This window comes from Natator depressus, chromosome 17, assembly GCF_965152275.1.
Source record: "Natator depressus isolate rNatDep1 chromosome 17, rNatDep2.hap1, whole genome shotgun sequence".
Lineage (NCBI taxonomy): Eukaryota > Metazoa > Chordata > Testudines > Cheloniidae > Natator > Natator depressus.
The window spans coordinates 638,212-664,132 of record NC_134250.1 but is presented as its reverse complement, the minus strand read 5'-3'; the positions used below and the strand labels follow the sequence as shown (position 1 = coordinate 664,132).

Genomic DNA, 25,921 nt, shown 5'->3' with positions numbered 1-25,921 from the left:
TAAATGTGTCTTTTGCATACACATAGGCACTGCAATCACTACAGAAGGCAGATTTCCTGCTGAGGCACTGTCAAGAAGAAACACTCCATTATCAACTAGAGATTTAACCATTTAGTAAATGCAGGTAGAAGTGGTGTAGATTGAAACAATACAGCACTTAATCAGGAAGAGCAGATAGCCATCAGAATGATGCACATGATGTTGAGATGTAGTGATACAGTCAACGTTACTGTCGGAGCACATAAAATGTGCTAGATCCCTTACAACTCTGCCCCATATGGCATAAAACTAAATACAAGTGAGCGTCAAATAGAAAAAGTGGACTGGGGAGAAAGACAGTGACAGCAAAAGTTCACACAGTTACACATTCATGCATGTATACAATCTTGAAGGTTTGTTACCCTACCTTAATTTGCAATAGAAAGTTCAAGTACTTTACCATCTGAATACAAAAACAACCACCACCAGGGCATGTCCTCATTCACACCCTCACCCACAGCGAGTAATTTTCAGTGACTGAAATCTAATGATTATGGAGTTGGATGCATTTTATCCAGTTATTTCCATTTAATTACTACACAGATATTAATATCTGCAACTAAACACACTGCAGCCAGGTATAGCAACTTTTATCTCTGCAACCCTCGAACAGCCATCACGATTACATGATGTGTCAGGAGAAACACATGCCTCCTCCCTCATGCACCATACACCCCAATGGATACACCTACTAATAATCTCAGAACAACAGCAGTTGACCTCTCATCCTGTATGTGAGATGCAGCAGCATCCACTAGTCAGATGCATTTGTGTGCCCATATCTAAATATACATGAATACCTTCCATCTTTCAGGCTGTTAACAATGTATCTGTTAACCTGGCAGATACAGTGGGCAGACAAGCGCTCCTCTTCAATTAGAGAGTTCAGCTGTGTAGCCAACATGAAAGCTGCAAAAAACAGAAGAAAAACCCTAAAATAACCAGCATATGCAGCCCTGAAAAGATGGTCGTCATAGCTAACTGCAGTCAATCCATTCTGGCCACTAGTCCTGCATAGATCTAAGGCCTGCCCCATTAATCATCTCACACAAACCAGTGCAATCACAAGTGAGAAAGTATGAATATATCTCTGGAACATAAATCACTTATTAACTCCCTAAAGTTTGAGAACAGAATACAACACCCTTGCAATGATATTTTGCCTTGTAGCCCAACCCCCTGAAGTAAAATTTATGCAGCAAATCAGAAAAAGATAGATTAAGATGAGCTGCTAAATGGTTCTTGGACCTCACCACTATTAGGATAGTCCGCTAATCGCTGTTCTCCATAATTAACATGAATTCTTGGACGCTCTGCAACAACAACTCAGAAAAGTTGGATTTTGTTTGTAAGATTAAAATACAATTATAGATCCCAGAATCTAAATAAATTTAAATAAATAAATTCTATATCCTTCACACACTCCTTTGGAACTTAGTTCAGCAGCAAAAACCACTCTGTCATTAATTCTGACAATTGGGTGCAGTTATTAGCCATGCACTTGTAAATTCTCATCACTATGCATTACTTACAGGAAAGTGTGTTCACCCCATCGCTCATCAGCACACGGTAACGAGGTGGCCCATTTCCTGTGGCTATGGCACGGATGTTCTAGAAGAAAACACTTGAATTCTTAGCCCTTATCTGATTTTATAGGCACACAGAGAAAGTATGAGATCACACCTATTGGGGAGAGCTTACTCATAAAGCAGAAAACTAAGATAGACAGATGACAATCAATTAAAGCCAATCTCAGATGGACTAAAACATGCTTGCTCAGATTCATGCCAACGAGCCTTTCAGTGCTCCTTTGCTCACCTACAAGGCTTCCACCTCTTCATGTCTGAATTGGATTGTAAACTCATGGGAGGGGAGTTGTCAGGCACCTTATCTTTATGGACTCGTGGATCAGCATGTACAATTATAAGTACACTAAGCTACGGATAATAGGAATAAAATAACACTTGAGGGAATACTCACAATGACTTGGAGGACAGGCTTTAAATTATTCTCTCCCTGCATTATGGCCTATAAAAGAAGATAGAGGATTTAATCCTTTTGATTGGAAAACATTTTTAGAGCTTTGTGACTGAGGAGATTAGCCAACAAATAACTGGACTAATTATAATAAACTGTTCCCAAAACAGGGAATCAAACTTGGTTAGTGTGCCAACAGTGTGAACATCCTCAAAATTTCTATTCATTGTATAAGCGCGTCCTGATACAAGGAAAAGGACAGACCATTTGTTGAGAGAAACATTTCACCTCAGAAATCCCTGCACTTTATGGGAAGCGACAGGCTGATTTACTAGTTCATCAATTCTCACACAGTTGCCTGTTGAGCATTTTCAGGCAGCCGATGGAGCTGCTGCAAGTAGTTATACTTCCTACAAATTGTAACTTAGCCAAGGAACCTAGAGTTCCCAAAGAGTTCAACTATTTTTTTTAAAGACCATCTCTTCCCTTTCCACATTTCTCTGTTTGTCAGGGGTGGGCAAACTTTTTGGCACGAGGGCCACATCTGGATATGGAAATTGTATGGTGAGGCATGAATGCTCATGAAATTGGGGGTTGGGGTGCAGGAGGGGGTGAGGGCTCCGGCTGATGGGTTGGGGGTGTAAGAGGGTCCTCTGGGCTGGGACCAAGGGGTTTGGAGGGTGGGAGGGGGATCAGGGCTGGGACAGGAGGTTGGGGCATGGGAAGGGATCAGTAGTGTAGGCTCCAGGCACATTTACCTCAAGCAGCTCCCAGAAACAGCAGCATGTCCCCTCTCCGTCTCCTACGCAGAGACACAGCCAGGTGGCTCTGCGCGCTGCCCCATCCAGAGGTGCTGCCCCTGCAGCTCCCATTGGCCATGGTTCCCGGCCAATGGGAGTTGCGGGAGCGGCAGCTGGGGAGGAGGCAGTGTGCAGAACCCTCTGGCTGCCCCTACATGTAGGTGCCAGAGGGGGGTACATGCCACTGCTTCTGGGAGCCTACAGAGCCACGGCACATGCGGAGGGGGGCAAGCCCCAGACCCCGCTCCCCAGGATATTGAGGGCCAGATGTGGCCCCTGGGCCGTAATCTGCCCACCCCTGCTCTTTGTTGCATATTTCTCCGGTGTTGAATTCAAGTGTGATCAAATTGGCAAAATACCAGAACTGGAGTAGTAGTAAACACGCAGGCACAGAACTAGACCACAAACAGTACCCAAGAGTTGGGGCAGAGAGTGCTATGGGTAATTTATTTTTTTGTTATACTTTGTAGGGTTGTTGCTCACTCTCTTTTGCTCATTTAACCAATTGTCAGAGGTGCGCTGAACAGATGACAAGCACTCCCTTCTAACTTTATAAACCTCAAAAATAATAGAAGTGAAATTATGGACAGGCAGCAAGAATAAACAGCTCAGATACAGAAAGGCGGGGTTATAACTAACCAGCTGCTCCAACACTTTAAAGAATACAGAAATCCACAGCCAGGCGGATACTATCCAGCTATAACTTCAGGGCCAGAAAGGGAGGTATGTGTGACAAGGATTGCTGAGGAAGTAGCCATGGAGTGGAAGAATGTAACAACCCAGGGGTGTAGTGAAGGGGTTCTCAAACTGGGGGTCATGACCCCCCCCGAGGAGTTTATTATGTGGGGGTCATGAGCTGTCAGTCTCCACCCCAAACCCCACTTCGCCTCCAGCATTTATAGTAGTGTTTCATATAAAAGAATTGTTTTTAACTTACAAGGGGAGGTCGCACTCCGAGGCTTGCTGTAAAGGTCACCAGTATAACAGTTTGAGAACCGTAACGAAAGCAGGTCCAGCACAGGCGCCGACTCCGTGGGTGCTCCGGGGCTGGAGCCCCCACGGGGAAAAACTGGTGGGTGCCCCCGCCCCGCCTCCCCCGAGCGCGCCCCCGCCCCGCCCCGCCCCGCCTCCCCTCCCCCGAGCGCGCCGCGGCGGCGAGCGCCGGGAGGGAGGGGGAGGAGCGGGGATTTGGGGAGGGGTCCAACGGGGGGGGGTGGAGGAGTTGAGGCAGCGACTTTGGGGGCAGGGACGGAGGGCGCGGGCACCCCCCGGCGCCATGAGGAGCTGGCGCCTCTGAGGGCCGGAGCGGGGTGGAGGGGCCTGTCCGGCCGCTTCCGAGAGCGCTCGGGGCCCTGCCCCACCCGAGAGCAGTTACTCCACTCGGCGCCGTGCGCTACCCTGCCTAGCCTCTGGGGGGGCCACAGGACAGGCCCCGCGCCGGGCCCCTGCCCCCGAGCACTGACCACGCCCATCTCGCCCCCCCGCCCCGTGGGGCCCAGCCCCCACTCCTTCCCACGGGAGGAGGTGGAACCGCAGCGCCGCCGGGCGGGCTCAGGGCAGGCCGGGCGCCCGCTCCCCGAAGCTCCTCACCGCGATGGCTCCCTCGCTCAGCCGCGCGCTCATGGTGCGTAGCCTCCCCGACCGCGAGCTCTTCGCACTCCCGCCAAATCCTCCTTCTTGCCGCTCAGCCGTCGCGCGACGCCACCGCCTCAGCACGTACGCTCCGCACGTGTAGACGTCACCGGTGCGACACCCGCTATTGGCTGGCGTGCTCTGTACGGCGGAAGTGATCCCCCGGCCGGTCGTCGGTGTGCGCCGCCATGGGCTCCTCCTGACTGACTCCGAGTCCCGCGGCTGAGGAGCGTGACGGAGAGAGCCCCGCCGGGCGGGGGTGAGCAGGCAGGGCCGTGTAGCCTTCTCGGGGCCGGGTGCGGGTCGGGGGGAGCTCAGCGGCCCGTGTCTCCAGGCGCGGGAGGGGTCCGTTCGCTGCCCGGCCCCGTCTCCCGGGCTGCTGTGAGCGTCGGGCGCCGTGTCCCGGCGGCCCCCAGTGGGGCCAGGACACGCCCCCTCGCCCACCCCGCCGCGGCGGGCACGCACGAAGGCGGGCGCGGGGCTGCCGCGGCCCCACTGGTCCTGACGCCGCTGCTGCCAGCTCGCAGGGCGGCTCTGTCCGGCCGGCGTCTTCCCGCCATGGATCTGCCCGCGGAGCAGTGGAAGGCGTACGCCCGTCGCAGGTGGGCCTCGCTGGAGCCCGGCCTGCGGGAGCAGCTCTCTCTGGCCGTGCCGCCTGGGGACACCTTCCTCCTCTGCCTGCCCCTCTTCCGGTGAGTAGCCGCCCGCCCGGCCGCCCGCCCGCGGCGCTGCCGTGTGGCCGCCGGCCCGTGACGCGGAGCTTTCCCTCTCCCCGCAGGGCCGCGGACGAGGAGTTTTTGCGCAGACTGGCGCTCGGGAACGGGGTGGGAAAGGATCCGAGAGCGGCGCTTTTCTACAAGCAGGAGGGGAACAAGAGGTTTCAGAAAAGGGAATACGCGGCTGCACGGATCCTCTATTCCAAGGTAGAGGTGCCCAGTGGTTCACGCCGATGGAAACACGGGTGCTTTGAGGGCACTTCGGCCTCAGGTTCATCTCGCGGTAGGCGGTGTGATGTGGGGATAACTTTGCTGGGACTCCCAAGGCATGCTGCGCTGTTTGTGGCTCTTGTGAGAGATGTCTAATGCGGCTGTGTACGGTGAGCAAGGAAACGGCGTTCTGGGGCGCCCTCGGGTAGAACCGTCAGAGAAGGTTTGTTCTGCGCGTACCCTGCGTGTAGCCAGCCAGTCTTCTCTCGTCACGGCTATAACCTGACCACGGGTCAGTCCCATCTCCGCTCTGGGCTTGCCAAGTCACTGGTTGCTCTTAGCTCAGTCTGGAAAGGTACTAGCAGTCTCAACTCCCAGTGATTTTCACAGGAGCTGAGAATGCTCTGCACCATTCAGGATTGGATCTACGATCTCTGTGATCTCTAGTTTCTATATATGCAAGATAAAAACATCTTCCTCACAAGGGTGTTGAGGCTTAATTTACAGGCTTTTGTACAGCATATTCGCAAAAAGAAAAGGAGTACTAGTGGCACCTGAGAGACTAACCCATTTATTTGAGCATAAGCTTTCGTGAGCTACAGCTCACTTCATCGGATGGAACTTCAGCTGTAGCTCACGAAAGCTTATGCTCAAATAAATGGGTTAGTCTCTCAGGTGCCACAAGTACTCCTTTTCTTTTTGCGAATACAGACTAACACGGCTGCTACTCTGAAACCTGTAGAGTGTATTGTGATCCTTGGATTGAAGACTCTAGAGAAGGGCAAATTATTATGATTGATAGATTTTTAAAGCCAGAAAGGGCCTTTCTAATCATCTAATCTGACCGCCTACAGAACACAGGCCATAGAACTTCATCCAGTAATTCCTACATCGAATACATTCTTTGTGATTAAGCTATAGTGTGTCTTTAAAAAGACATCCAGTTTTGGTTTAAAGATTTCAAGTGATGGAAAATCCACCATGTCCTTAGGCAAATTGTTCCAGTGGTTGGTTGATCTCTCTGTTAAAATTTTGCAATGTGTTTCAAGTCTGAATTTAGTCTAACAGAAAAAGGCATAATGAAGTGTTCGTGTGCAAGTACTTATAGACTGTGATTGAATCATCTTTTAACCATATAGTAACTAAATAGATTGAGCTTCTTAAGTCTTTTGCTGTAAGGCAGGATTTTCAGAGCTTGAGTAGTAATTTTTCCATTTTCTGAATCCTCTCCAATTTATCAACATCTCTCTTTGAAGAGTAGGCATCAAAATCAGGAATACTATTCCAGTAATGGCTTCACTAATGTAATCTACAGAGATAAACTACCTCCCTGCTCCTCTGTATTCCCCTGTTTAATATATCCAAGAATCTCACAAGCCCTCCTAACCACATTATGATGTGGAATAAAGATGGAAGAGGTCAAGATAAGCAAGATTGGGAATGAAAATCTCCAGTACACTAATCCAGTGGTTGGCACATAACAGGTTGAATTGACTCTTTACCCCACTACTCTCCCTTTCCCAGCCCTGACCACGCACATTTCATGTCCCAGAACCCAAGCTGCCCATAGAACATATACCAATCCCTCTTTCTCAATGTGCCAACTACTCTTTTTGGTCTTTGCAGGCAGTGTCCCACAACAGCCCAGAAATGTCATTGTGTTATGCCAATCGCTCTGCAGCCCTCTTTCACTTGGGTCAGTTTGAGGTAAGTCCTAGATTTGACAGAATCAAGGACAACCCAGCAGCTATTCATTTTGAAAACTGGGTATAGAGAATCCGGTAATGGCAGTGAAGTTTTTGCAGCTATTCAATTGTGTTTTATATGCTGTGCCACAACTTCAAAAAAGTGGCATGCTGTGTGTTTCTGAAGGTGCCAGCACTGCGTAATCCCCCTATATGTTTCCCAAAAGACGGCAGCAGTCAGGCTAGTTGAAGGTGTTTAAATGAAGTGCCACTAAATTGGAAAAGGCCATACCTCAGTGGGAGACCATTGCTCAACATTGTGTGCTCTTGGTCCAAAATAGCCTAAGATGGCATTTGGGGATGGCTAGAGTAGGATTTCTCTTTTGGAATCTGAGCAGTGGATGATATTAATCTGGTTTGTAATGTGTTCTTGCTGCTGTGTTTGTAATGGTTTTTATGGTATAGTTTTAGTGCATGATAAGGGTGCCTAGGACTTGGTGTTGTGTCCTTAGCTCTTTATATAGCAAACATAATATGAAGAAACCACACTGGCACAGTGAAGTCCATATCCCCAAATTTACTAACTGTATACAACATGCAATGCCTAGCTACATTTATACACTGGTGCTCTGCATTCCAGTAGCTTTTAAAACCTAGAAGAGAGGGAAAGCCAGTAGAGGGCTTACTAACTAACTAAAGCTATATTATCCGAGCCCTGTACACTAGACCTGGGATAGGTGTTCTTGTGTTTATTTAAATCCAAATTATGATGACTAAAGAACAAAGTTTAAATACCAGAACAAGAGGCTGTGGTCCCATATGGTTTTAAAACTGCTTCAAGCTGCAGGTGCCTTTCTGAATTCCTGCGGAATCTCTTCACCCTTTCTCTCTGTGGGATGGTCTCACTTTTAAAGTGGCAGCACTGTATAAGACTTTACTGTGACCCCTGTTCAGTCATGGACCAGAAACTTAGTTAATGCAGTTCTAAATAAATGAAATGTGTCCAATCTCAGATGAGGCAGAAGAGTAAAAATCTTTCAGGCATTTTTCAAAGTCATTTAAAACGCCTCTTGTATTTGCTTCCAGGATTGTCTGGAAGACATTGACAGGGCTCAAGCCCAGGGCTATCCAGACAGATTGCAGCCTAAGATCTTGCTGCGGAAGACTGAGTGTCTGCTTCTTCTGGGAAGATTACAGGAGGCAGCAGGGGTCATCAGCAAGGTGGAGAGTAAAATAGCTATGGATCAGAGTCTGACTAGTACCACACGCCAGATTTTGCTAAGAAAAATCAGCCAACTTAAAGTGAAAGCACATGAGAAGGAGAGTAGCCCACTATCGGTGCCGGAAGCACTCAGCAAAACTCAAAAGGACTTGGAATTCTGGGAAGAAAATGGTAAAATTTCAAGTGCATCTTCATCTGTGAGCTTGAACTTTAACTCCTGCAAAGGACGTCATCTGGTTGCCACCAAAGATATTCTGCCAGGGGAGAACTTGGTGAAAGAGGAGGCCTTTGTAAGTGTGCTCAGCCCAGGGAAGGGTCTGTTGCTCCAGGACAGTGCTGAAACAACATGGGATACTAGGGTAACTAATGGGGACCTCCACTGTCATCGCTGCTTGAAGCAGCTCTTGGCTTCAGTGCCCTGTGGGGGGTGTAGCTATGCCAAGTACTGCAGCAAGAAGTGTGCACAGCTGGCATGGGAGCACTATCACAGTACAGAGTGCCCATTAGGGGCACTGCTGCTCACACTAGGGGTCTTCTCCCATATTGCCTTAAGGACTGTCCTAGTGGCTGGATTTGCAGAGGTTAGCAGCTTAGTGAAGCAGTTTCATGGAGATGACAAGGAACTTTACAAGACTGAAGCCAGAGGTAAGAGTCTGGATGAGACACAAGATTCCACAGCTGGCATGGAGGGTCTCTCTGAGAAAGCAAAGCCTTTGATTCCTGGTTGTGAGGATGATGGACAGTACCAGGGTTCTTACCAAGCTGTCTTCAACCTTTTGACCCATGCTGAAAAGCACAGCCCTGAACACAAGTTCCTTTGCAGCCTGAGCATAATAGCCATATGCAAGAAACTGCTCGACACAGATCTGACCATTTTTAGTCAGGAGTCATGTGAGAGCCAGTCCAAACTGAAAGCACATGTGAAGTTGTCTGCTGAATTGTCTCCGGAGCTGAAGATTCTGGGAGAAGCAATGCTGAGGCATATGTTGCAGCTGCAATGTAATGCTCAAGCAGTGACTGCAATCCGGGAGTCAGGTCAGTGAGAAACTGTACTCTTCTCTCTTGTCCTCGTTGGATTGTCCTTTGGGAGGGATATAGTAAATGAATGAGCACTCTTAAAGAGATCACACTGCACTTGGGTAAACTTTGTGTAAGTATCTTATCTCCCTAAAACCTCATAATCTCTTTTACAATGGAAACTTCCTTATTCTTTCCTAGTGGTATGCCCAGCATAGAATCATACAAATGTAGGGCTAGAAGTGACCTCAAGAAATCATCAAGTCCAGCCCCCTGTGCTGCGACAGGACCAAGTAAACTTAGATCATCCCTGCCAGATGTTTGTCCAACCTGTTTTTAAAAACTTGCAATGATGGAGATACCACTACCTCCCTTGGAAGTCCATACCAGAGCTTAACTATCATTATAAGTGAAAAGTTTTTCCTGATATCTAACCTAAATCTCCAGGATTGCAGATTAAGCCCTTTATTCCTTGTTCTACCTTCATGGAGAACAATTGATCACCATCCTCTTTATAACAGCCCTTAACATATGTGAAGACTGTTTTCAACACCCCACCCCACCACCCCCGCCAGTCTTCTTTTCTCGACTAAATGACCATTTTTTTAACCTTTCCTTCTAAAAGGTTTAGAAAATCTGATTTGTCATTTTTATTGCTTCCTCTGCACACTCTCCAATTTATCCACATCTTTCCTAAACTGTGGTACCCAGAAATGGACACAGTACTCCAGCTGAGGCCTAACCAGTGCCGATAAAGTGGGACAGTTACCGCCTGCATCTTATACATAATGCTCCTGTATATACACCCTAGAAAGATACTAGCCTTTTTCACAGCTACATCACATTGCGGACTCATTCAATTTGTGATCCATTATAACTCCCAGATTCTGTTCAACAGTACTACCAACTACCCAGTTATTTCCCATTTTGTAGTTGTGCATTTGATTTTTCTTTCCTAAGTGGAGTACTTTGCACTTATCTTTATTAAATTTCATCTTGTTGAATTCAGACCAATTCTCCGATTTTTTCAAGGTTGTTTTGAATTGTAATCCTGTCTTCTAAAGTACTTGCAACCACTCCCAGGTTGTTGTCATCTGCAAAGTTTATAAGCATACTCTCCATTCTGTTATCCAAGTCCTTAATGAAAATATTGAATAGTACTGAATCCAGGACTGACCCCTGCAGAACCCCACTGGATACGCCCTCCCAGTTTGACAGTGAACCACTGATAACTACTCTGAGTACAATCTTTCAGCCAATTTTGCACCCAGCTTATGATGATTTCCTCTAGACCACATTTCCCTAGTTTGATAGATAACTAGGCTTGGAAGGATTAGATTTTTTTCAGCAAATATCAGTAAACATCAGTTTCACCATACACACAGAAACAAACAAAATACTTCAATCAAAATTTACAAATAGGGAAAGTAAGAAAAATGCTGCTTGAGAACTATTTTGATTTGAGTTTGATTTAAGGATATTTACTTTGTATATTTTCACATGGGATGTTGACAGTTTGTGGTTTAACAGCTATAAAGCTTTAACTTTTTGAATCTCAATGTCTACTGCCATTTAATGATTGTCTGACTCCCCCCATAATTTCTCATAGCTGTGAAATTTTAAATCAATATAAATCGAAAAAATTGCTTATTACCCATCATTTTGCACACATGAACATTGAAATTGATAAAAATTGGGGGGAAATGCTTAAAAATACACATCTATTGGCAGAATTAGATTATTTTTTATCTTTTTATAACGTCAAGTATAATGACATTATAGAGTAGACCTTAGGGAATCTGCTCTTCGTTTGGATGCAGGGAGAAATGATTTGGATGCAAAGATTTCTAAATTTATAATTTTAAGTTCTGTTTTTAAAAATACTTCAGTTAAACAGCAGCTAAACCAAATATTTAAACTTAGTATTTGTATTATAGTAGCAGTCTAGAAGAATAGAACTTACCTTCAGCAGTCTAGAAACTCTTTGCTTTCCCTGTGGATTCAAATGGGGAGCTGATTACCCAAAACCATCTCCACATGGTCAGACTGTGAGCATGGCAGCTTTCAAATTTGTTTAGTAATTATTCTTTTATTATCACATTAAAACACCAAAAACTTTTTTTGCTGCTGATGTTTTGCTGTGGTTAGATTCAGTGCCTGGAATATGAGCAAAGTAGGTCACTAGGTCTGATTTCATGATGTATTTGGCCCTTTTTATGTTGTGTGGTCTTTAGAGTCCGGAGACAGCATTGTTGCAGATAGTGAGGAGGTGCGCCTGGCCACAGCCCTTTTCCCTGTCACCAGCCTCCTGAACCATTCCTGTGACCCTAATACTAGCGTGACTTTCAGTGGGACTGCTGTCACAGTCAGGGCATCGCAGCCAATCCCAAGAGGGCAAGAGATTTTCCATTGCTATGGTAAGTTGCAGTCCCTTTCAGGAATACATAAGGTACACAAGTGACCTTTCACCTCTGCAGTCCCTGCAGTATCATGGCCACAAGGGTAACATTTCCAAACATGTGTTTGGAGTTTCTCTGTTCTATCCACACATGCATGTGTGTGCACAACCCTGCATCAATGACATCAGCATGAGACCTCCTATTCCTGCTGTTTATCTCTTACGGTCACTCTCTAGTTGCATCTCAAGATGTGGGACCCACAGTTTATAGCCCTGACATAGAGGCACTGGGCCACACCAACCCCTTCTTCAATCCCATTAATTTCACTGCAAGGCCTCAGATGTGGGTGGGAAATCCAAAATGTAATGAAGCCACAGATTAAATAGGTTTCAGAGTGGTAGCTGTGTTAGTCTGTATCAGCAAAAAAAACCGAGGAGTCCTTGTGGCACCTTGGAGACTAACAAATGTATTTGGGTAAATTTGTTAGTCTCTAAGGTGCCACAAGTACTCCTCGGTTTTTTTACAGATTATATATTCCCTCTCAATCCATGGCAGGGTGGATTTTAGTCTGTAGTTAGGTATCCAACTTCCCTGCTTTCTTAATGTATCATCTCTTTGACTCATTATCATCCCTTTGTAGGGCCTCACCGATGCAGAATGAGGGCTGCTGAGAGGCGGCAACGGCTCCTTTGTCAGTATTTCTTTGAGTGTCAATGCCAGGCCTGCCTGGATGAGTTGGGGTCTGATGTCACAGGCATAGTAGCCACAACGGATATATTCTGCTGTTCCAGCTGCCATGCTTCAATGCAGGTAACTGTTTCATAATCACAACTGTGTAACTTTTGAAATGTTAGTAAAACTAAATGTTCTCTGCACTCTGGCATTGTACTGTGAGGGGCAAGGTGGGGATCTGAGTCCAGGGCCCCTGCTCTTAGGACTAGGCAGAAGTGAGGGATGGTCTCGTTATTCTCTAGCAACCCTCTTGGAAGACTTGTACTTCTCCAGCCTGTCCAGAGGGAAAGGTTGCCACAATCAAGGGGTCCCACTCAAGTACTGTTTTCTCCCCACCCCCCCAATCTTCCAGATGTTTGGAAACCCCTTAATGTGTCTGCCTTGTGCCCTTGCTCTCAGTAATCCCTTCACAAAACCCACTTCTCAAGGAAGGTTTATAAACTAAAAACAGTCCTACTAGGGTCCTAATAGGATCTGCGCATTACTCTCTTGCAACCACAAGATCATATGATCTTTGGGCTAATCCTCCGCCAGCCTCCTGGTGGTCTCTTTTCCTGTTGGTCTGGTCTGGTCTTCAGATTGTAAGCTCTTAGGGTAGAGACTCTGTTTCATCTGTTTTTGTAAAATACCCTGCACAGCCATGTTGTTGTTTTTTTAACTTCTAAAACAGCTGTAGAGCCATGAGCCCTCAAGAAAGAGGGAAGAGAAAGTGTGTATTTTCTGTGAAGATTAATTGGGTGGCTCATGCCCTATTTTGGCCTTATCTAAGCAGGCTCAGGCTGGCATCATTGCCAGGGCTACTCCTTCAGCTTTCTTCCAGAGATCTGAAGATATAACACCAGCACACAGACAGGCCCCTTTGTTTAAAGTGTGGCTGGGAAACAGTGCAATAGCCCTGTAATACACTACAGGGTGTAGAGATACACAACTCTATGCTTTCTGTGTGCAAAAATTATTGTAAAGGTGGCTTGGTCTAGATAATTTAGTCCTGCCTTGAGTGCAGGGTACTGGACTTGAAGACCTCTTGCGGTCCCTATGATTCTATGACTTCCACAGGGGGAAGATGTGCTTCGTTGTTCCAGTGGTGCTTGTACACTCTTGGTTGGCAGGGATTACCTCCTACACCAGTTATGGGACCTTCAGCTGCAAGTTAAAACAGCACTGGGACTTCTCCAAGACAACCAGCCCAGTAAGAGAGCCAGCCATCTGTCTTGGACGTTGTTCAGTTCATTACACAAGTAATCTTTATAGCAAGATCCTGGTCCCAGCCACCAGATGGCAGTTTTGCCCAAGCATTTAGGTACTGCTGATATGAAGCTGGAATCCCTGGGAGCACAAGTGGTAGGCTGCTTATGCTGCTGATCAGACTGGGAGGCTAAATCTCATGTTTGCTCCACTGGAATTTGAGGGAATTCAGGGAAATGTTAAAGGTTCGGGCCCAGACCCTATGTTCCAGAAGGTCCCCCTGCCCCCAGTGACTCTGCATTAGGTCAGACAGGCTTCAGACTGAAATAGAAATGGTGACCCTAGGTAATTCTGCAAGAACAACATATAAAGTCCAGGGCTAACTGCTCAAGGCTGGGGGGCGGGAATAGATGGACCCAATCTCACTTCATAGACCATGGCTAGCTGGCAACTGGCACCTGAAATGGGTTCATGTCTTGTGGAAAAGTGCTTTTGTTCCCTGGATTTGCAGATCAGGCTGTTGAGCTGCTGATGAGGTGCCGGATGGATGCGGAGAACTTCCTGTCTGCAGAGCACATGCTGGTGGGCAAGATTGAGGATCACCTGGCACAGGGTTATGCCACGCTTGGTAAGATGTCTTCCTGTCGCCTCTGGGGTCATTTTTGTATGGCTGGCCTATTAATTCTAATGTCGGTAGAAGGAGATTCCCTGATTGGTCTGTTCCCTTTCTCACCTCTCTTCTCTTATTGCAGCCCACTAAACTGACATAGCGGAATCTTCTTAGGAATCTAGTTTTAGCCACAGTCTCTATTCCCAGCCAACAGGGACTGGCTGTGTGACCTTGTGTGCCTCAGTTTCCCACTCTGTACAATAAGGATAACACCCCTCTGTGAGTCTTAGTTCACTAAAGTTGTAAAGTCCTTTGAGTTCCTTCCAGGGCAGTGGCTATAGAAAGGGAGCTATAATAATCCATTCTCTCTTTGGCCAGGAAAGTGGCAGGAAGCAGCGAGGCACCTGCAGCGCAGCATTCAAATTGTGGAAACTCGCCATGGACCGTCCAGCGTGGAAACAGGTCATGAACTCTTCAAACTGGCGCAAGTCCTCTTTAATGGGTAAAGAGCCCCATTCCCATGATCTCACCCTTCATTCTCCATCTCTTCCCTGCTTTAGTCCATGTCCTTGTGTCTCTGAGATGGGGATGTGGCAGGAAGTCCTTGGCATCATTAGTCCCTTTGCAAGATGTCTTCCAGGACTCCTGGATGTTCTGGCAAAGGGGAGACATCTGCCCTTTATCCAGGATGAGGTGGAGGCTGCGAAGTATTTGGATCAAATGAAAATTTCCTTCAGTTGGCTAGGGGCTCCACAACCATCTTGTGTTCCTTTTGGCATCCTTCCTACCCATTCCTCTGTCCCACTCCTGTCCTATCATCCCCTTTCCTGTTACTGCTTCTCTGGCATCCCAGGTACCATGGAGTGTTCAGGCCCCAATACTACAGTGCTGCTGACACTTCCTTTTAAAGTGACAGTGCCCCAGACGCTTTCTCTTCTAACCCATTGGCCAGCAGATCTCATTACTTTTTTTGTCGACCCCTTTTTTATCAGTATTTCTGGTTTAACTGTCTCCCACCTTGGCAAGAGTGGCAATAAGATAATATGGCTGTTTTTCCAAGGGTGAAGCACTTTGAGTTCCCCTAGCTAAAACAGGGCATTTACCTGATAGTGATGGGATGTGGAGGGTGAGTCCTACCCATGTGATCAGGCACCTCTTCCTTCTTTCACTGAGACAGAAATTCTCTGAGCTGTCCTGGCTTAGGGGGAAATGGAGGAAAGGATGAAGGGTGCTGAATGAATGACTTCATCAAATGTGCTGTGGGAAGATTGTCCCCTAAATCTTTCTCTCACTTCTTCCCTCTGTACTTCAGGTTTGCAGTGTCTGAAGCTCTGTGCACAATTCAAAGAGCAGAGACGGTTTTGTCTGTGCACTGTGGCCCTCAGAATGCCCAGGTCCAGGAACTGCAGGAGATGAGAGCCTGTCTGCTGGAGCTGCCCAGAAGCCTCCTTCACAGGGTTGAGTGACTAACAAAGGAAGCTGCCATGTGGCAGGGCAGCCATGCAAACAAGGCCTGGCTACAAGCTGGGTGAGCTCTGAAATGTCCCTAGGGAGGGCCAGGGAATCAAGCTGATCACTGCTGACATGGGAGAGGACACCACTGTGGTACTGACAGAAGGGCTGTCTCATAAAAATGAATGTTGCTGTAGAATTTCTTAACATGCTTTTGAGAGCCCATTATGCGTTTTTTCTGAAGTTGTGGTTCTTCCCTGGAGGGTTAAATGTTGGTCCTATGCACGCAGCCCCCCCCCCCCCCCCGCCCACAGTTTTCGAAAGCAAACAATAGTGGTGAAGTGCTTGCCTGCCATTCAGCACACCTATTCCTGCAAACATGAGAGACACAGGGCTGGAATGAGGCGGGCAGCAGGACAGGAAATGTAGAGCCACAAGATGAAGGGGATGCAATAGAACTTGGGCAAGAACAGTGGAGCTCACCAGAGGGGACATATGGTGATGTTGGAGGAACTCTGGGAAACTGGTATGGGGACCCAGTGCAAACTGAACCAGGGCCTGTGTCACAAGGGAGAACATTGCGGCGCTTTGAGATGTTCGTGGCAAAAGCTCTTTTATTGCAGCATGTAGGCATAAGATTTGCAAGTTAAAATCTGTGCAGCAGAGCAGGGACCCAGCATCCTTCCCAGTTACCCCAGCCTTTCTGGAGGACTCTAACATCGCAGGCTGCTGTCCATGGAACTAAGTGCTCCTGGGATCCAGGATTTTGCCAATAAAGAGGAGGGTTCCCGTGACATCATCCCGCAGCACAAATAGGAAAGGTCTGTCCAGATGGTAGTCAAGGGGGAAGGTCAGGCGAGCAGCATTCTCTACAGGGTTTGGTGTGGATCTTGCCCCATCTTCATTTAGTTCCAGGACTGCCTTGTGTTGCACATGAGAGAGCTTGGTGGATTTGGGAGAAATCTTGCTGAAGTCAGGTGATGTGAAGAGCGACTGGAGCCCTATGGGAAAGGAGGAAGATTCCATTAGCTAGGAAGAAGGGGCCTTCTGGGCGGGTGAGGAGACAGTGCTGCAGATTGGGGCAGTACTACTAGTGCTGTAGAGGGGAGGAGTCATAGGCAGGGTTGCCAACCCTCCAGGGTTGGCCTGGAGTTTCCAGGAATTAAAGATTGTCATGTGATGAAATCTCCAGGAATACATCCAACCAAAATTGGCAACCCTATTCATGGGGTCCATTGAGCTCATTGGGGGATGGTGGGAGTTGCCCCCAGGCAGAGCCTATATGAGAGATGGAAGCATGAGCTGCAGTTGTCAGTGAAGCGCATGGATATGACAGCAGGACCTAGCTTGTGACAATTGACTGCTTGTTCTCAGGAAGCTGAAGGAACAGAGCAGCTCTGCTCACTGCTCTGAGCCCCGGCAGCCTGCAGAGGGCCATGCTGTGTACCTACTCATTTCCTGCAGTGTGCTTCTAAGTGCCTCCTCAGAGCTCAGCTTCAGCCTGGGTATGCTCAGCACAGCGTGAATTGTCTTCAGCTCCCTGTCAATGTCACGGACAAACTCTGAGGTGAGACTCTCCTCAATCAGGGTCATGTTCTGGGTCACCTTCTGTGGCAGGAAGAACATAGCACTGACACCGCCTGTTAGTGGTAGCTGGGCAATCTGGAAGGGTAGTTTAAAAAAAAAAAAAAAAACATGGAGTTATCTCTAAACACACCAGCAGAATCTCCCAGTGCCAGCTGTGGTCTCTGAACCTTGGTTGGTTGGCCAGCCGGCCACTCCATCTACCAGGTTCTTCCTTCCCACCCTGCTTATCTGTTATACCACAAGTCCCCCTTGCCCCTCCACAATGCAGACTTCTGCCCTAAACCCTGTCCCTCCTGCTGTGAAAGGGAATGCAAAATCTCTCCTGTGAGAATCTGTACTGAATTGCAGTATTGCTGTGGGGCACCGTGGAATTCTCAGCTGGAACTTCTACCCCTATACTGATGCTGTGCTATGCACAGTCCCCAGTTCTGGGAGTCTGACCCAGGGTCAGCCCTGCCTAACTCACTAGCAACCTTTCCAGCTATTTCAGGAGCAGCCTTGATGAATTCCCAGAAGCAGCACTTTCCCTCCCCTGTCAGAGGGAGGATGCTTACCAGAGTGTGGAGCTCCACTAGGAACAGGAAGGAACACATTGTAAAGCGAATAACTTACCACTTTTTGAAAGGCAGTGAGTCAGAGAGAAACTTCTACAAGAGCCTGCCCTTCCCTGCAACCTATCACTTTCCTCCCTGCCCAGCTGGGGATGGCTGTACAGACTGGAAAGACGTTTGTGCTACTTAAAGATGTAGTTGCTTGCCATATGATCATGGGGATGTGGAGTTCTCTAAGAAAACCCAAAGCTCTCTGCCCTGGTGTACAATGTAAGCATAAGAGTTACAGGAGTTTGGTGGGAGGGGCAGAACTCACCCTCTAGTGGGGGGGAGCTAGTGAGTGAAGATGGATCTTTCCCTAGTCTTGGGCGAGGTGATTTTGCACAGGGACTACCGTCTCTTTCTTGCTCAGTCCTTCACCTGACCTTGCAGTTGAGTTCTGAGTCGAAGCCATATCGCAGTATGGCTTTGGGGTCCGACATCATGGGCACCTTCACAGATCTGTCTTCATCCAGGTGGAAGTCCTGCAGCATAGTCTTTGTAGGGTCAAACTTGGTCTCCCACTGTCCTATTTTTAAAAATAAAACAGGAACGTTCAGGAATAATGGGAAAACCTAAGGCCTGGGTGTGTAGCCAGTGGAATGGTTTTGTGGTTTCATACATGAAATAGCCCTTCTTTAGGGGATTGGTCTTGGTAAGTGGAGGATGATAGAAGTGAGAGAGCCAGTTACTGGGATCAGCTATACTTGCAACTTTGTCTTATTGTTACTGTTGGCTCTCTAGTCCCTTCCATCCCATCTGAGGTTTAACCAGATTGGACACGAAGTCATCTGACATATGCTGGTTGAGTGGAGGAGCAGTTGGGGAGAGCTGATATTTTATTTATGTAATTATAAATACATAACTATTTTATACTTTATATGCACAAATACAAGTGGTACTGCTAATCTCCACCTACCCTTTGTGTATTTGCTCGTTGTCTTGACTTGTTAACTCTCCAGGCCAGGGACTGTGTCTGTACCCCTGTTCAGGGAGCACCCAGCACAACGTGGCCCTGAGCCCGACTAGGCCAATAGCTTCTCTTATAATATAAATACTTGATGTCTGGATTCCCTAAAACGGCTCCCCAGTATCTCCTGTCCATGGAGAGGGGTGCTGTGGCAAGCACAGTCCCATCTGAACTGTTGATGAATCTCCTTCCATTGGGCAGGGCATTCTGTCTTTCATCCTTACAGGCTTTCATTTTCCTCCTTCCCTGACCCCTTTTTGCAAGCAGGTCAAGACTCAGCTTCCTGTGAGTAGTGACTCCTCCCCTGGGGAAGTTCTTTCCATGTTCATCAGGCATCTGTCCCACCTCCTTTACTAAACTCACAGTAGAGAATCTATATCCATGTGTTCAAAGAAGTTTCCTCCTGTCGCTCTGTCTTTCTGCCTACCTCTTCAGTGTGCTCTAGCCAGAAATTGACCTTCCCTCCTGTGTTTTCTGGCATGCAAATAGGAGGACCCCCCCCCCCCCCGTTTCCCCTGCCATGAATGACAGTAAGCTCTTACCTTTGAAATAAGCTGCCCCGATGAGGAAGATGCTGATGCCTGTAGGTATCTCCTTCAGGAATTTGACAATCTTTCCCTTGGTCTGTTGTTGCACCCAGTTGTTGATGTCTTGAAGGTCTGATTGGGCATTGCCAGTCAGCAACTTGGGCCGTGCTCCATAGGACTTCACCAGCCGGCTCACAAACCCAATTTTCATTCTCAGTTCTGAGGGCCAGAAAGACCATTACTGCGGCCTACTCCCTCTATCAGAGACTAAATCCCAAGGCAATGACATACAGCTGAAGGCTTGGCAGTGAGCAGCCCGCGCCCTTTCCTGACATACTTACAGATGTGTAAGCCAAGGTCTTCTAAATACCCATTGTTGTGATACACAGGCATGCGCAAACACCTAGAGAGTCTGACTAAAGCTGTGTGGGGAACTGATGTATTTATCTAAGTCTCACAGCCACATCCTATGCTGTCGTCTGGAAAAACCTTCAACTAATGGGTAAAGATGGGAGATAGGAACCAAAAGCCTGCCTGTAGCTGCCACTACTTTGGTGTCTGACTGTAGCCCTGTCCCTACACTCCTTATATGATTACAGCTTATTGAGGAGCTTGGATCTTCCTCAAGCCCTCAGGCTGACTGGGGGAAGTGGGAGATTTTAGCATTCTTATCAAGATGGTCTAGAGCAGAGTGAAACATGGCATTTTAACTGACGCTGAGGGGTCAAACAGTCTTATATGATCTGTCTTCCAGGCTGGGGCTGATCATTATAGTAAAGCAAAAGATATAATCAAACTGTATCTGGAAATGAAAATACATCAGATGGCTCCTGGGAGGTAGGCACAGCTAGAGTGAGGTTTAGAGAGGAGATGAAATTATCAAAGCAATTTTTTCTTGGGTCCCTTCTGTACCAGCAGCTCTGTTGCCAAGTGCCCTGTTGACACTTTTGATTTTAATAAACATTTTCCAAGCTCTATATAGGGACCCCCAACATTGTTACTGCATGGTGCAATCAGCACAGGGCAGAAGCAGTTGCTCAGGCTCCAGGCACAGCTGTGTCCCGTAACTGAAGCCATGGGTGCCTGTGACAGTTACCCATCCATTCTGCTCTACTGACTGCTGCTCAGGGACAAAAACAAGGTAGGTTTTTACTTTTCTCCACAACAATGCGGGTGGCACTTCTTAGGCCCTTTTCAGGTGCAGTGATGCTGGCCAGTAGCTCCTTGTAGGTGTTGTGGACCTCAGCCTTGTTAAGCAGGTCGTAGAAGAGAGTACGAGAAATCAGGTCTTCTGTTCGCTCTCCAGCACCTGCCAACCATAAATAAGGGAGCATGAGGCCCCCCTCCAGCCATGCTCGAGTATGCATGAGGAGGAGGAGGAGTAGGGACTCACCTAGTAAAATACCAGAAAGTGCAGTAGCCACACTGAAGGGAGACAGTAACACATTGGCGGTGGGAGTCTTGCTCGACTGCTGGCGATATAGGTCATAGCCAAAGTTGGAGACTGCAGCTGCCAGTTTGTTTACAGGGCTTTTGTAGAAGGGATCTTCCTCCTCAGCAGCCTCTGTGTTGCCTCCTTCAGGGGTACCAGAGTCCTTGCAGGCACAAGAAACACTTCTTTAGAATTGTTATGTATCAGAAGGGAGGAGCAGTAATGATAGCCAGAGAACCGTTCACCTTCAAAGTGCTTTACAGACATTCCTCTGTAAACTGGGGAAGTACTGGCCTTGTCTTACCATTGGGAAAACTGAGGATCACACAGTATGTCATAGGCAGAGCTGGGAATAGAACCCAGTCCTCCCTGCTGTACCTACTAGAGATCCCACCATGCTTTTACCTAGGCAGAGTAGGACTTACCTTTCTCATTTCATTGCCCATTATGATCCTAGGTTGTCCTTGGCAACTCTGGAGGATGGTGCTTAATATTCCCATTTAGAATTTTAATTTTGGAAGTTTTATGTTCCAGGTTTCTCACTCTCCTTGTCATGTTTTGTATCACGCTCACCTGCTCTGTAGCAGAGTCCTGAGATCTGCTGGGGGAGGCTAGGAGCCCTAACCACAGGAGAACAAACAGAGTCTGCATGATGGAACCTAGAAGGGAAGAACACAATAGAGCTGTTTGCCCTAGTCAGTCTGCCTACTTATTTGTTCCAGCTAGCTCTGTCTACTACACCTAGCAGGAACTGCATTTGCATCTCTGTCTGCAGCAGGACCTGGTGTGCACAGCTGACCAGTTGCAAATCCTCAGCCTTTGGCTTCTTCAGCTGCTTCAGCTCCAGCTGCTTTGAGCTTCTTGAGATTGTGGCATGCACATTTGTGGACACATGGGCAGGTGTGCCTGTGCCCAAAAGCAGAGGTAGAGATGTGATGCAAATCACCCTGGCTCTCAGACAAGACACCAGACTCCATGGCCCTGAAAGGTACTAGATCAGATCAGTGCACAAGAGACGCTTCTTGCTGCTTTACATCCCATACATTCAAATGTCAATATTCATACAAAAGCAGCAAGTGCAACAACTAACACTGGATGAAATAAAAGATAGTTAACGGGCTACTGCTGTTGTTCTGAACATGCATACACCCCCTGCCCAGCCCCCCAATTCCTAGCCTCAGTCTTGCTCACTGAGTAGCCCTATCCTTGGAGGATTACTGCCTGCATGAGCACCTTACTATCACTCTCACTCAGTAGCTGTTTAAATAGCAACATTGATGGGCTCCAAAGGGAGTCCTACGAACTCTTCCTCACCCTAAATGTATACCATGGGGTAGAGGCTAAAGCAGAGAGGAGGTAAAGGACAGGACTGGGCTTACTCAGGATTCCTGATAGGAAAAAACCACCAAGCTCCCTAGAGCCAGTAATCCTGTTCTTTTTCAGAAATCCAATGTTAACCTCTCCAGTGTCTGCATGGGAGGATTCTGTACGATGATGTGTCTGGCCCAAAGGGTAGTGTTACCCAAATGTTCATCCTGGGTAAATTAGAGCTATTGCAGGGATGCCATGTCCCTGAGGTGGGATGCCATGTCCCTGAGGTCAGATGCCATGGGCTGGGTGAAAGCCATGTTTATATAAATTCCAAAGAAATTAAAGGAAGGGCACTTGTATTTAACTAACCCCTGTGATCCAGTGCAGCCAGAGGAGTAGGAGTCTGCACATGTGTTTCAAATTAAATGCAGCTCTAAAGCAAACATGGCTGTTGGTAGAATTGCAAACTCTTAAAGCCACGTGTCCAAAACGACTACAATTCAGGGACCAGCCTTTCAGGCAGAGGATTCCCCTACAAGAAAAAGCTCCCCCAGACCCTCTCTCCAGAATAGCTGTTTTGCTTTAGGAAACACGATGTGCCTCTACAGCATCCCTGCCAAAGGAGATTTCTCTGTAGCATTGTTTCTGTTTAGAGCAGACATGAAACTGGCTATGCAGTCCAATTTCACAAAACTGCATCTATGCTCAGACACCATCGCCCACCCAGGAGAGCGGTATTCTGGATTTCTTTCCAGTGCAGAAAATATGCTCTGAGTAGAGCTGCTGTACTGAACCAAAGCAATGTTAGGTGGCGTGATGGTGGGTGTGAGTCGGGGACTTTTCGTCCCTGTGAGAGTGAGCCTTATGGTGGGGATTTCTGAGCAGGCCTTCCTCCTGTGGCACACGTGAGCAGAGAGGCTCTGGCTGGATGCTGTCTGAGGATGCCTGCTGCAAGCAGATTCTTCACCTGGCTTTACCACTATGCGTAGTGTGAGAGGTGTGCTCTGGGCTAGGCGTGAGACGTGGGTTTTCCATGAAGTGTGGTCTTTGTTCTGAAAAAAAGCTCTACAATACTCTGCTCCCAACTGCTCTGTGCTCCTGGGAGCATGAGAATGGAGCATGCATTCCCAGATCTTATCATCTTTGCCAAGATTGTCACCACCCTCATATTTCTCAGGCTTTGCCAAGAAGTGATTTCCATTTTAGAATGACAAAGCCCTGCTGAGCCGGAATGGGCCTGAACATCTGGATTCTATTTTTGCAGTTATGATGCACACAGCCAAAACTGCAGATAGAAAAAGTCCTTGCTGGAGCAGAGCTGGGGTGATTTCTAGCATGACTTTAAAATCTATAGCTATGTTTAAAAGGAGAGGAAAAGATCTAGAGCACACAGTCTGTGATGTTAGACTCAGAAAGAGCAGGTTGGGAAACAAGCTGAGAAGATACTTTCAAAGCGCGAATTGTCCGATCCCTGGATCTCTGCAGCTCTAAAATAAAACAGCATTTCCCCCAGGCTAGAGAGTTCTGAAGGTCTCTAACTATCCTTAAGCACATTTGAGTGTGGGATATCTCAGCCACCCCACCCATGAGGTCTGTTTCTCTCTATTGGGGGGTGTCTCAGAGCACCTCACCAAGAGGGTCTGACTCAGTTTTCTGCTAGACTTAGTTACTATTGCAAAGAAAAATATCTAACTGCAACACAAGTGCTAATTGATGCAGCATTGTAACCCCTGCCCATCCATGCTTGGTCCTCAGAGCCTTCAGGAGGGACCCTTGTTCCCAAGCACATTTCTGGCCCTCAATCCCTTCAGGAGGAGCCCCATGACATCTGGAGAGCCCCAGGCCCTCTGTGAGAGTCCCCCATTTCCAGCCTACTCCTGTTCCCCAGGAGGAATTCTACACTCCCCAGGCCATACCACAGCAAGGACCATCACTCCTGTCTCCCAGGCCCAGCAAGAGAGCTCCCCCCCCACCCCACCCCTGGGCTCATTCCTGTGCCCTTCCCATAATTCTGGGTACTCCCATTGCTACTAGCTGTGGGCCAACAGGGCCGGAAGCAAGGTGAATTGCTCCTTACCTCGGACTCCTCTCAGCCAGTGCTGTCTAATGTTACCACCCTTGATGAGAGTCTGGACAGCATGGAGTTTATAACAGCCACATCTGCTTTCTTTGCTGCCTGCCAGCAGACTGCCCCCAAGCCCAGCCTTCAGCAGGCTTCAGGTTACACTTCCCAGGGCTCTCTTAAAGTGGTCTGCTCTCATTTTTGATCCTGTGATTGTCACTGCATTGTGCTTGCTTTAACCCTTCACTTGATCCAGCTCCCAAAGCAAATCCCATTATTTGAGAAACAGTCAATGGTTAAAGCACAAAACTAAGAACCAAGTTCTCTGGCTTCTATTCTGTGCTTTGCACAAGCTCCTTGTGTGACTTTGGGCAAGTCAGCTCCCGTCGCAGAGCCCCAGCTTCCCCATCTGTAAAATGGGACTATTCCTTCCCTACCTCAGGGGGTTATAAAATGCTTGGTGATGGCTGTGTGGGAGCTGCAGTAGCATCATTAATATAGCAGCAACTTTAACATTGAACGTAGCAAGAACCTCGACCCAGCAGCAGGATCCAAATACTGATTTAAAGCAACTAAGGACCCAGGAGTGGCTCTAGCCAAGCTGCAGGATCAGTATTAACAAGAATGTTAATATGCTCAGTGAAGGAGAGATGGGATGGGACTGTGGCTATCTGACCATTGCCTCAAGCAGCTTGTCTAGAGGGAAATGCTGAAAATGTAGTGAAGGCAGCTGTGCCAAACCCCATATGGGGGATTGTCCTGGAATCTGTCCCTGCTGTGCTGCAGGCCTTACTCTCTAGGCAATGAGAAGCATAAAACTGACTTATTCATACATGCACTCATCGCCTACAGGCCCTCAGCTAATGGGAAGAGGGGATGACTGCAAACCAGCACCTTTGTGAGCAAAGCAAATAATCCCAGCTGGTTTCTTGTGGCTCAGTGCTGCTTCATTGACCATGGCCAAGCGAGAAAAAACAGTCTTCCTGAGCAGGAATAAGATGGACAGTTATGGCCTTATGTGGAAATTACTTCTGGACTTATATTGTAAGCAGAGATCAGTGGAAATAAGCTTGTCCCTGTGACCCCTTCTGCGTTCCCCTGAGGCTGAGTGATGCTGGTTGTTGGAGATTAGCAGTTGACATTTCCCATGTTTTTCTCCATTTCCTCTTTTCAATGTATGTGTTTTGTACTAAAATGCACTTTGTGGAAGGCTTTGGGCTGATTCTTACTAAGGCCTTGTCTACACAAGAAAGTTGCACCAGTTTAACTATAGGTGTGATTTTAACCCATGCAAAGGCTGTGTGAACACACCTATTTTGCTTTAGCTAAGTCAATTGGTCCTTTTCTATGTGGAGAGTTGTATCTGTTTAACTAAAGTTGTGAATTTAAACAAACTGTTAAACCAGTCCAAACCCTCCATGTGGACATTTTATTTTGGTTTGAGGAGCTTATTTTATTTAAAATAGGGCATATTCTTTCTGAACAGCATTAGGCTTTATGTCATGGACATTTTGTATGTTTGGTATTCATATGGATTTGCTAAAGTGAAGAAATTCAATAACATTTCAAATATGAAAGTTATCAAGAAATATTAATTTAGTGATGGCTTCACCCTATGGGCAATTGTTTTCAGGGAAGAGGTCCTGTACCTACATGAGGGAACAGAAATTTTATAATAGAGGGCTCTTCAATTTAGCAGAAAAAGTTATAGCGAGATCCAATGGCTGGAAGTTGAAGCTCAACAAATTCAGACTGGAAGTAAGTTA

General features: G+C 47.3%; 3 protein-coding genes across 5 annotated transcripts in view; 1 reads left to right on the top strand and 2 right to left on the bottom strand.

The window, feature by feature from the left end:
• Nucleotides 1-4,784, bottom strand: part of RPA1 (replication protein A1) — a 44,264-nt gene extending 39,480 nt beyond the window's left edge. Inside the window, exons 1-5 of one of the 2 annotated variants that reach the window (XM_074974288.1) lie at nucleotides 4,407-4,784; nucleotides 3,754-3,779; nucleotides 2,020-2,067; nucleotides 1,572-1,650; nucleotides 840-948 (exon numbers count right to left, since the gene is read on the bottom strand). In XM_074974288.1, the coding sequence (XP_074830389.1) occupies nucleotides 840-948; nucleotides 1,572-1,650; nucleotides 2,020-2,061 (230 nt within the window). In that variant the 5' untranslated portion in view covers nucleotides 2,062-2,067; nucleotides 3,754-3,779; nucleotides 4,407-4,784. The remainder of the gene's footprint in view (nucleotides 1-839; nucleotides 949-1,571; nucleotides 1,651-2,019; nucleotides 2,068-3,753; nucleotides 3,780-4,406) is intronic. The other variant, XM_074974287.1, reaches the window with a different exon arrangement.
• A 157-nt stretch (nucleotides 4,785-4,941) lies between these two features.
• SMYD4 (SET and MYND domain containing 4) lies at nucleotides 4,942-15,937 on the top strand. Of its 2 annotated transcripts, XM_074974285.1 has the most exons (10): nucleotides 4,942-5,140; nucleotides 5,227-5,371; nucleotides 7,001-7,081; nucleotides 8,146-9,316; nucleotides 11,533-11,715; nucleotides 12,338-12,507; nucleotides 13,486-13,618; nucleotides 14,126-14,242; nucleotides 14,603-14,726; nucleotides 15,537-15,937. In XM_074974285.1, exons 1-10 carry the CDS (start codon nucleotides 5,007-5,009, stop codon nucleotides 15,688-15,690), a joined length of 2,412 nt encoding a protein of 803 aa, XP_074830386.1. In that variant the 5' UTR covers nucleotides 4,942-5,006; the 3' UTR covers nucleotides 15,691-15,937. The 2 variants fall into 2 exon arrangements, with proteins under 2 accessions (XP_074830386.1, XP_074830387.1); XM_074974286.1 differs by lacking the exons at nucleotides 4,942-5,140; nucleotides 5,227-5,371 and adding an exon at nucleotides 5,410-5,597 and having other exon boundaries at nucleotides 15,537-15,936.
• A 340-nt stretch (nucleotides 15,938-16,277) lies between these two features.
• Nucleotides 16,278-24,281, bottom strand: SERPINF1 (serpin family F member 1). The gene is made up of 8 exons (XM_074974485.1): nucleotides 24,171-24,281; nucleotides 21,356-21,441; nucleotides 20,744-20,945; nucleotides 20,504-20,659; nucleotides 19,366-19,569; nucleotides 18,240-18,382; nucleotides 17,128-17,338; nucleotides 16,278-16,677 (listed from the first exon to the last, which is right to left on the bottom strand). The coding sequence occupies exons 2-8, from the start codon at nucleotides 21,431-21,433 to the stop codon at nucleotides 16,418-16,420; spliced, it is 1,254 nt and encodes a 417-aa protein (XP_074830586.1). The 5' UTR covers nucleotides 21,434-21,441; nucleotides 24,171-24,281; the 3' UTR covers nucleotides 16,278-16,417.
• Nucleotides 24,282-25,921: the final 1,640 nt, after the last annotated feature.

Coding starts and splice junctions, on each gene's coding strand:
- SMYD4 (XM_074974285.1), top strand. CDS start 5,007: ATGGATCTGCCCGCGGAGCAGTGGAAGGCGTACGCCCGTCGCAGGTGG. Junction 11,716..12,337: donor AGAGATTTTCCATTGCTATG/GTAAGTTGCAGT, acceptor ATCCCTTTGTAG/GGCCTCACCGATGCAGAATG. Junction 13,619..14,125: donor TCTCCAAGACAACCAGCCCA/GTAAGAGAGCCA, acceptor CTGGATTTGCAG/ATCAGGCTGTTGAGCTGCTG.
- SERPINF1 (XM_074974485.1), bottom strand. CDS start 21,433: ATGCAGACTCTGTTTGTTCTCCTGTGGTTAGGGCTCCTAGCCTCCCCC. Junction 19,570..20,503: donor CCGCATTGTTGTGGAGAAAA/GTAAAAACCTAC, acceptor TCTGGCCCTCAG/AACTGAGAATGAAAATTGGG. Junction 16,678..17,127: donor AAGCACACTGCAGGAAATGA/GTAGGTACACAG, acceptor CCTTTCCCATAG/GGCTCCAGTCGCTCTTCACA.